Genomic DNA, 10,359 nt, shown 5'->3' with positions numbered 1-10,359 from the left:
TCTGTGTGTGTGTGTGTGTGTGTCTGTGTGTCTGTGTCTGTGTGTGTGTGTCTGTGTGTGTGTGTGTCTGTGTGTGTCTGTGTGTGTGTGTCTGTGTCTGTGTCTGTGTGTGTCTGTCTCTGTGTCTCTGTGTTTCTGTGTGTCTGTGTGTGTGTCTGTGTGTGTGTCTGTGTGTGTCTGTGTGTCTGTGTGTCTGTGTGTCTGTGTGTGTCTGTGTCTATTTATCTGTGTGTCTGTGTGTGTGTCTGTGTGTGTCTGTGTGTCTGTGCGTGTGTTGCAAACCAGGGAGGAACGAGCAGGGAAACACCGGGAGGGGGGCACAGACACAGGGCCCCTCTGTGTGTGCTGTGGGTGCCCATCTCTGCACACACGTGTGCCCGTGGGCAGCCCATGTGAGCGGGCACAGACAGGGAGGGCCGGGCTGAGTGTGTGTGAGTGTGAGCCCTGATCCCAGCCTTCCCCCGGGGCAGAGCCGGCACGCTCCGGCTCGGCACTGCCAACCCCCGTGGATGCTCGGGATGCTTAAATTAATTCACTCATTAATAACCTGGAAGGCCTCTGGGAGCTTTGCCCCGGGCGGGGTGGAGGTGCCAAGCAGGATCTTCCCGAGGTCTGGCGCTTGGATCCTTCCCAAGGCCCGGCCCTGGGATCCTTCCCGAGGCCTCGCGCCTGCCGGAGCCGATTCCCGGCTGCCCGTGCTGGGGTTAATGCAGTTGGAAGGGATTGTGTTGGAGTGGCAGCTGTGCCCTGTGGGAGCCGAGGGTAATCCTGTGCCGGGGCTGCCTCACTGTGTGCTGCCAGCCCCGTCCTGCTCTCCTGAGATCCCCCCGAACCCAGAGCTGCTCCAGGCAGGGGGGCTCCAGCTTCCATCCCCACATCCCGTGGCTGCCAGCACCTCTGCCAGTGTCTCCTTCCCTCTTGTCACAGCTCCAAAACACCCGGAGAGCAGCAGCAGTGCTTGGGGAAGGGCAGAGGGTTCCCAGAAAGCCTCTTGAGCCACCTCGTGCCTTTCTACAGGGACCACGTTGCCCCTTCTGTGCTGCTGCCGTGGGTGCTGCGTGCCCAAAATCAGCCCCCTGTGTTCAGCCATCGGTTTGGCTCCTCTGCCACCCTCACATGCTGCCAGCTGGGGCCCAAGGAGCATTTGGGGGGGCACCCCGTGCACCCCTGACACAATAAAGCAGTCAAACACGCCCTCTCCAGGCAGTTACTGCCCTGCCATGGCCATGTCCTGCTGAACGCTCCAGCTTCCCCACCCCAGTGGGTCCCCAACCCTGGCCCGGTGGCTCCAGAGGGGTGGGCATGGTGCTTCCAGCCCCCCATCCCTGCAGCTCTCCGGGGTGTCCCTGCTCATCCAGAGCCTGTGGGGTGCTGCCAGGGGGTACTCAGAGCCCAGCTGTGGTGGCTCCTGCTTGTTCCCTGTCCCCAGAGCTGCTGCATTCTGGGTGCTTCCATGTCCAGCTCCCCCGGCACAACCCTATGGAAGCACGAGCCCTCGAGGAGCTGGGACCCCCGAGGCTGAGCGGTGTTTGCAGCACTGAGCAACCCCTCAAACGAACCCACCCGTGGCTGAGTGGAGGGTGATAACCTGCTGATCCCCTGCAGAGAGAGGGGGGGCAGAGAGGCTGCTCCTGCACGTGCCACCCCCAGATCTGTGCCCACAGCAGCGCCGCTGCCGTGGCCTTTCGGTGCCGCTGCCACCCTGAGCTCAGTGCCGGCCAGGGGGGGCCTGATGGCCCTGTCATATCCCCCCCAGGGTCGTGGGAGATGGATTGTTGACACTTGAGCCGCTCAAGGTCACCTGGATGTTGTTAAATCCTGGCAGAATCCAGCGAGCAGCGCAGTTATGTCTGTGTGCAGTGGGAAAGGAGCAGTGTGAGGGGGAGAGGAGGTGCCACGTGGGACCCAGCCACGCAGAGCAGAGCAGGGGCACTGCCAGCCTGGCCACACCAAGGTCCTGGCATTGCAGAGGGGCAACCAGGCTGGTAAGGGCTCCTTAGTGCTGGTTTTGCCAAAAAAAAAAGCTGAATCCCTCCATTTTTAGCAAGGAAAAAGGTGCTGCCAGGTCCGTGGTGCTGCCAGTGTGACGAACGCGAGCCACTCAGAAACAGAGTCAGTTCTGCTTTTCATTTCCTTCTTCCCCTTAATCGCATCTAGTCCAGATCAGAGGGATACAGGGAAGCTGCTGAGGAGCCCGAGGCTGCAGCCAGACTCCCTGTCCTGCACCCACACCTCCCTCCCAGGACACCCAGCCCCATTGTGGCACTTCACATGGAATCCCAGAATGGTTTGGGTTGGAAGGGACACCTTCCACCACTTCCAGAGATGGAAGTGTCAACCCACGTCAGGCTGCACACCCTGACCTGAAACCCCAAACTGCTTCCAGGGAGTTGTGGGCACCACCAGAGCAGTGGGAAGGCTGAACCTTGGCTGGAGCCTGTCCTGGCAGCCCCAAAATGCTCCTGTCCACGGCAGTGACTGGCTGGTGGCTCTTGGCAGCTCCACATGGCTGCACTGCCCTCCGGTGCTTTCTAGCATGGAAGAGGCTGCAAATTCCAAGTTCGGGAAGGTTTCATACACCGGGAAAGTCCTGGATGAGGACTTTGGTCCTGCAAAGGCATTAACAGGTCCTGACAACTTATCCCATCATCGCTCTGTTTATTGATGCCACTGTCCCACATGAGATCTGACACTGCTGGGAAGGAGCCCAGTGTGCTCCAGGGAGTTGGTGTCACCCCTCTGGCCACGGGCTGGCCCTTCGGATGCATCCACAGCCCAACCTCAGGAGATGCACTGAGGACAAACCGGATCACAGGGAACTGAGTTGGTGCAGACAGCAAGGAGACAGCCCCGTGTCCCACCCCCTGTGACATGTGGTGAGGGACCCCGGCAGCGAGGACCTGGGAACCGGGAGATGTCCCACAGGCAGCCCCGAGCTGATCAGGTCTTTTCTTGGAGCCAGCCCAGGACCTGCTCCTCATCTGGGGCAGGAATCCCGCTGCTCCTGCCACTAGTGCAAAGAGAGCAGAGGAGCAGTTGAACACACCAAGGTGTTGTGCTCAGGTCCACGGTGACCCCACAGCAGCCATGGCCAGACCCCCAGCACCCCGATGCCCTCGTGGCAGCAGGAAGGCCGGACCCCCGGGAGGACTGAGCGCCAGGGACGAGTGTTTGGAGGAGCCTTGCTGAGCGGTCCTACCAGAAAAAGGCTCTTTTACTGCAACTAGAATTTTATTCTATTGTATAATTCAGGAGTGCATCACAGCCCCGCGAGCCGGGCAGGCACCTACCGGCGCTTCCAATCTAGACACACGCAGAACCTCCTCGTTAGCTGGATCTGTTAATTACTCACCTCCCCCCGGCCGGAGCTTCTGTAACCACGCGCTGCCAAGCGGCTCTCGCGTCCAGCCCGGAGAGCTGGGACGAGGCAGCACCTCTGCAGAGCTCCTGGACAAAAAGTGACTGTGCCAGAATCAGCCTACAGAGCATTTAACAAAAAAACAAAAACAAAAACAAAAAAAACCACCCAGAAAATCTTGCCCATCCTAAGGTTGCTTATCAATTAAAAAGTTCCTCCACATTTATTTTAAAAAACCAAACAGTAGATTTAAAAAGCAGTTACGAGTCCTACTCCGGCAAAACACCCTGTACAGGTTTCTTTTGTTGGTGGTGAGGATTCCCCCTAAATCAGCTGCTTCTGTTAATTTTATATATATATAATCTTTTAATTTTGCCGCGCGTTGCTTGCTTTAATTCATTAATTTATTTCCAATCAGCCCAGTCTCCACCAGACCAGCGGCGCTACCACACAAAGCTTCCTTGATGTCCATGCCCTGAGCTGGGGTGGGGGGAGACGGATGGAGGGAGGGCGGGAGAGATGAGTGGAGGAGGAGGAGGAGGAGGAGGAAGAGGAGGAGGAGGAGGGGTGGAGGGAGGGAGAGGAGGGGGAGGAAGCCGCCGGGCAGCCCCTCACTCTCCCATGTGCGTCCTCAGGTGGTACTTGAGGGACTGCTTGTAGCGGAAGCACTTGGTGCACTCGGTGCAGGGGTAGGGCCGCTCGCCGGTGTGCGCCCGCTGGTGCTCCAGGAGGTGATGCTTCTGCGTGAAGTTCTTGCCGCACTCGGTGCAGTGGTAGGGCCGCTCGCCCGTGTGGATGCGCTGGTGCTCCAGGAGGTGGTGCTTGCGGATGAAGCCCTTCCCGCAGACGGCGCAGGCGTGCGGGCGCTCCCGCGTGTGGATGCGGTAATGGTTGGTCAGCTTGGACTTCTCGCTGAAGGTCTTCTCGCACTGGCTGCACTGGTAGGGCCGCTCGCCGGTGTGAGTCCGCTGGTGCCGCAGCAGGTGGGAGGGCCGGGTGAAGTTCTTCCCGCACTGGGGGCACAGGAAGGCCATCTCGTTCTTGCCGGCGTGGATCCTCTGGTGCATGAGGAGGCTGATCTGCAGGCGGAAGCTCCTCCGGCACTCGCCGCAGGTGAAGGGCCGCTCCCCGACGTGGGTGATCTGGTGCTTGCTGAGGCTCGACTTGTGGCTGAAGCTGCTCTCGCACTCGGAGCACTTGTAGGGCTTCCCCGGGGGCGGGGGCCGCGCCGGGGGCTTGAGGCCGTGCTCGGGGCGCCGCGGGACCCCCACGCCGCGGCGCGTGTGGCTGCGCTGGTGCAGCAGGAACTGCTGCTTGTTGCGGAAGCTGAGGTCGCACTCGTGGCACTCGTAGGGCCCTTCCTTGAGGTGGTTGCGCTGGTGGATCATGAAGTTGATCTTGAGCATGAAGCTCTTGCCGCACTCGGGGCAGATGTAGGGTCTCTCCCGCGTCCGGTTCCGCTGCTGGGCGCTGGCCGACTTCATCTCCCCGGGGTCCCTCTCGCAGGCCGACGGCTTCCTCACGCGGGCTGCCAGGCCCCTGGGCTGGGCCTTGGAGCTGCACTGCGCCTCGCAGCCCAGCCCGGCCTCGTGGCTGGGGAACGCCGGCGGCTCAGCCCTGCCCGAGAACATGGCACACGGCTCCAGCGTGTCGGGGTCGTCCTCCTCCTCCTCCTCCGTCTTGATCACAATCCCGTCCTCTGTGGGAGGAAACCAGAACAGCGTCAGGGTCACGGGGTGGGAAGGGGTGGCCTTTTATGCACATGGGGGGTGCTGCAGGAACATCTGACGGGCTCCTGCAGCTGTTTGCCCCTGCCTGCTCTGCCCCACCACCCAGAGGGAGCCGGCTGCAGTCGGAGCCCGGAGCGCTGGGAAGGGCCATGTCACCCCTCAACACGGAGTTCAGACAAACAGCCCCTGAGGGGCCCTCGGACCCTCCTGCCAAAACGTGTGGCAATTTCATGGTGCTGCAGGATGTGGGGGGTAAAAGCACCATCAGTTTGTGAAGGCTCGTGTGGCCGAGTGATTTCGGAGCAGCTCCATCTGCTGCCGTTTCACTGGGATACAACAACGCTCCCGGCACGGCACTGCTCGACGGACACACAGCCCCGGGCTGCAGGCACCCAGCTCCGCTCCTGGGACAGCACACCCAGCCTGGGAACGTCCCCTTCCCTCAGCCTCACCCCCCTGCTTCCCGGTGTGACCAGCAGTGGGATGGATGGACGCACGTCAGGCTCCCCCTCCTGTCACCGACGCCGGAAGTGACCCGGTGTTTTTGTTTGGTGAGACCTGCCCTGCCAGGGACACATCCCAGGGACACGGAGGAAATCCACAGCGGATCCCCCATATCACTGCACATCCCAGGGACACAGAGGAAATCCACAGTGGATCCCCCATGTCACTGCACATCCCAGGGACACGGAGGAAATCCACAGTGGATCCCTCATGTCACCCTGTGCTGCACTTTGAGCCAGACCCATGTGCTCCTCCAGGAAGAGCAGCCATGCTTTCCCAAGAGGCAACCCAGATGTATCAAAGCTGTGGCTCTCTTCCCTCCAGCAGAGGGGTCCTGGGGAATTCCAGGTCCTCTTCCTCCCTGCCTCCTCTGCAGACCCGGGGGCTCAGCACCCCCAACCCAGTCACTGCCACCACAGCTCCCACTCAGCCCCACCAGCCAGGCCCCACACCTTGGACAAGGACCATCTCCAGCCCCACTGGTGGCTTGGCTGCTTTCCCTTCCTAAACCATGAGCAGACCACAGGATCCACGAGGCCCTCAGGAGCCCAACTGTCTCCCTCTTGGTTTGTGTTACCCCACCACAGAGCTGTCAGGAGGAGGGGACCCGCCATTCCCAACCTCCTGTCTCCCTGCTCTCCCACCACCCCTCACAGCAGGTCTGTAGGACCTGGCCCACGTGTGCCACCCGACTGGCAGGATTCCACCCACGAAAGGCCTGGTGCCATTGTCTCTTCACTAAACAACCTCACCCTTCCTTGTCCCTCCTGGCAGCTTGGATGCCACGGGGGTCCTGCCACACTCCTCCCTGTCCTGTGGACCTGCCCCAAGTGACCCCCACACTGGTCAACCAGCAGGACCCCTCACCTCTGACCAGAGCCGCTCCCAAGGCTGCTGCAGCCAGAAACTGGTGCTGGTTCTGGGGATATTTAACCCTGCCCGTCCATCCAACCCGTTCCCCACCTTTTCCTGACCCCCCCCCCAGCCCCGGAGCCGTGTCCCAAGGTCCCACCTGTGCAGCTCCCGTGGTGAACGATGACTCTCTGGATCTCGTTGAAGTCGGCTCCGTACTCGGACGAGTCCCCCAGGCTGGTTCCCGGGAGGTCCCTGGGAGGGGACACGGAGCCGTAGGGGCTCTCACAAGCCGCCTCCTCGTCCGGGCTCTGGAAGCTGCCCTCCGACTGCCCCGACATCCCGTGCAGCTCGGGGTTCTCGGGGCTGTCCTCGGGAAGGAGCTCCTCCGTTTTGATCACAACCCTTATTCCAGCTGCAGCAAAGAGAGATTCCCGCCCGCCGTCATTCCCGGGAGCCGGGATGGAGACACCGCTCACAGCCATCCCTGCTGGGTCTGGCCACTGATCCCGCAGAGGGGTTTCACCTGCTCGGCCACTTCTGCTCTCCCTCCAGCCCCTGCCCTTCTCCCATCCCTGCCACGCTCCCGCCTCTCCCCTGGGATCCTCTGCAGGCCCAGGGGACTGTCTCTGCCCAGCCTGGGACTCGGTGCCACAGCTCAGCACCCCTTGGGCTCCCCACATCCCCCGGCTGCAGATCCCAACGATTTTCCTCTTCCCGTTGGCCTCAATTTAATTTCAAGATCCTTGCGGTGAAGAGCACAGGCAGGGGGTCAGAGTGACCCCACACCCACAGCCTAGCACCAGGGATGGCCAGTGGAGCTGACCTCTTCTAAGATACCTATTTATCAGCCCCCTTATCCCAGAGCAGGAGTTGCTCCGGGACTCGGGATCCCTGGTGCCCTTCTCCCAGCCCAGCCCTGCCCTTGGAGCAACCCCTCAGCCAGCACCCCTTCTCCCTGCACACAGGATGGGAGCAGATTTCCCTGCCCGGGAGGGCACTCCAAGGATAAACCCAGGCACCATCCACACAAAGAGAGGGTGGAGAGGATTTTCTGGGTGGATGGGCTTTCCCAGTGGGACCCAATTCTCCTTCCTTGCCAGGCACACTGGCTCTCTGAGGACCTGGTCTGGTTGCAGATGGTTCCCAGTGCCCAGCTCTCTGGGCTCCTCCTGCCCTGGTTTATGTGCTGAGCTGTACCTGGACATCAAATCTCTGATCGGCCAAACTTATCCTGTTCCTAGGCAAGGCTCCTCCTGATAACCCCCCCAGCTCCCAGCAACACCTGCTTTAGCCCAGGGATGAGCAGCTCCTCGGGACACAACCAGGGCTCCCCTCGTGCCAAGGTCTCACCTGCTGTGGCATCAGTAATGATCTCACTCTCCTCCAAGTCCTGCTCGTTTCTGCCCCGCGATTCCTCTCCTTGCTCGATCTGAGACAAAACCCCAGGTTTGGAAATTGCATAGTCTGTTGAGAGACAGAGGGATGGAGAGAGGGATTACTGCACTGGGAGTCTAAGGCTGCCTTCCACCTCTCCCCAGTGCCTGGGGGACATGGGAAGACACTCAGGAACATCCAGAGGGGCTGTGGGGAGCAAAGCCGGGCACTGCCAGAGGCAGGAGCTGAGGTGCCACACAGAGGAACTGCCTTAGGCAAGAAACCCAAACCCTGTGTTTTTCTGGTGGGGTTTTAGAACTTCTCAGACAAATCCTGGCTCTCCTGCAGCCAAAGGCACTTCTCAGCTCCCAGCAGAGCCGGGATTTCTCCTGAAGCTCTGCAGGAAATGCCCCAAAGCACAGATCACATCAGACAATTTTTCCCTCTGCAAAAGTTCCCTCTAAGGGGGTGCGTGGGCTGGTACCCCCTGCAGACCCAGAAGGTGCAGGGAAGCCCTTCCAACAGCCACGGAGAAGGTGCTGGTTTTTCACCATTTAGCTCCAGCTGGAAGAGGTTTGGGAAGTCTCCAGCCCACCTGCCTATGGAGATCCCCCTCAGCCAGGACAGCACCACGGCACGAGCTGGGAATGAACCCAAACTAGAAACACCCTCCTGTGCTTTTAAGTCTTTAAAACGGGACATTTGGGTCTCATCCAAGGGGATCCCCAAGGAGGAGCCAGAAGGAGCCCAAGAGAACGTGCCCCCATATTTACCCAGGGAGATCAGCGACTCGTAGTTCCCCTTCATCACGTTCTTGTACAGCTCCTTCTGCCACTCCTCCAGCTTCTCCCATTCCTTGTCGTTGAAGTAGACGGACACGTCGTCAAATGTCACCGGCACCTGGGTCACAAGAGCACCGGTTCAAGGGCTGCCTCCCTCCCCAGGAGCCCGGAGACAGCAGCTCCCCCTGGGACACAGCCAGGCTTCAGCTCCTTCACGGCCATCAACCAGTTGGTTCTTACATTTATACAACTGCTGGGCAGGTATTTCTGTGGCATTAAAGGTCTCAGCCAAACGGATGGCTCCCAGTGATGAATCCAGACTTTGGTACTTCCCAAAGGACCCCAAGCTCCTCCTCTCAGTCCCTGCACTCTGCAGAGTGACCGGGCTTGGAGGGACCACAAAGGACAGAACACCTGGGTGCTGGGCTGGACTCATCCCTATGGATGAGCTGACATAACGCCCGGATTCAATTACCCCTGAACTCCAGGGAAAGCTCTACCCAGGCCTGCAGGGCTCCCTGTTATCCTTGGTTACTGTGTGCCCACCAGCCAGGAGCAGGCCATGGATTCCCAGCCTGTTTGCCAAGGAATAATTCCTAAGGATAAATCCAGGACAGGCAAACTGTGCTGTGTGGGAATGCAGCTCCTCAGAAGGAAATGTGGTGCTTCACCTCTGCTCCCCCACTGCACTAATGAGGTGCAGGGTCCGAGCCCCCCTTTTCCCAGCCCTCTCCACTCTCTCCAGTGACAATCCCTTTCCCCTGGTCCCATCTGTGGACTTTCTTTTAGTGGTAAGATCATGAAATTCAAGTAGGAACTGAATATTGATGGTGGGCTCCTTCCAGACCTCGGCTAATCCCAGGGAACTCATCTGTCTTCCCCAAATCCCAGAGCTCTCTCCTTCCCCAGGCTGGGAGACTTTGCAGCACCAAGTTGGTCAAAGAGAAAGAACCACTAAACCTGGGGTGCTTTTGTTCAAATGGTGGTATAAAAAAATAAACAAAAACCCCCACAAATGGCTCCTGGGCTGTGCAGAACTGAAACCTCTGGCCTGAGCACCGGGATGTCACCCTGGGTCCTGCAACCCACTGTACTTTAGTCCCAGAGGTGGATGAGCTGGGAAGGAGCAGCTCCAATGGGGAGCAACTCACCTGTGCCGGGGCTGTCCCCGCTCACCCCCCTCGGCCCTGCCCTCCGTGAGCATTTCGGGTGCAGACCCCGCACCCCAGGACACCGTTACCTTGGGGACTTCCCCCTTCCTGCCCGGGGGCAGCCGCAGGATCCAGAAGTTCCTGTTCTTGAGCAGGTTCTCCATGTTCTCCAGGCGCCGCTGGAGCAGCCCGTACTCCTGGATGAGGGTGCCCAGCGCCGCACACTTGCTCTCCAGCTGGTTCCCCAGCTCCGCCGCCGTCTTCTCGCAGTCGATCAGCTTCTTCTCGGCCATCCCCGTGCGACCCTCCAGGTCGAGCAGGCGGGTGGAGTGGGAGTCCACCTTCCTCTCCACGGCCTGCACGGCCGCCACCACGGTCAGGGACAGCTCAGCCGTCTGCGTCTCCCGCTCCGAGGTGCGCTCGGGGCCGGCCGGCGGCCGCAGGGGCGAGGGGCAGCGCGGCCGCACCGGCTCCGGAGCCTGCGGACACAGGGGTGCGGGGTCAGGGCTGGGGGGAACCCCCCCGGGGTGGTGGGGAACCCCTCAGGATGATGGGGAACCCTCAGGGTGATGGGGAACCCCGTGGGGTGATGGGGACCCCCCCCC

At 60.4% G+C, this 10,359-nt stretch overlaps 1 protein-coding gene across 1 annotated transcript in view; it reads right to left on the bottom strand.

The window, feature by feature from the left end:
- Nucleotides 1-3,212: 3,212 nt before the first annotated feature.
- ZNF777 (zinc finger protein 777) overlaps nucleotides 3,213-10,359 on the bottom strand; it is a 22,476-nt gene continuing 15,329 nt past the window's right edge. Inside the window, exons 2-6 of the mRNA XM_027668581.1 lie at nucleotides 9,844-10,261; nucleotides 8,595-8,721; nucleotides 7,798-7,911; nucleotides 6,605-6,859; nucleotides 3,213-5,057 (exon numbers count right to left, since the gene is read on the bottom strand). Coding sequence (XP_027524382.1) covers nucleotides 3,970-5,057; nucleotides 6,605-6,859; nucleotides 7,798-7,911; nucleotides 8,595-8,721; nucleotides 9,844-10,261 — 2,002 coding nt within the window. The 3' untranslated portion in view covers nucleotides 3,213-3,969. The remainder of the gene's footprint in view (nucleotides 5,058-6,604; nucleotides 6,860-7,797; nucleotides 7,912-8,594; nucleotides 8,722-9,843; nucleotides 10,262-10,359) is intronic.

This window comes from Corapipo altera, unplaced genomic scaffold, assembly GCF_003945725.1.
Source record: "Corapipo altera isolate COAL_440 unplaced genomic scaffold, ASM394572v1 257, whole genome shotgun sequence".
Lineage (NCBI taxonomy): Eukaryota > Metazoa > Chordata > Aves > Passeriformes > Pipridae > Corapipo > Corapipo altera.
Note: the sequence above shows the minus strand (reverse complement) of the source record. Positions and strands in the feature narration are given on the sequence as shown.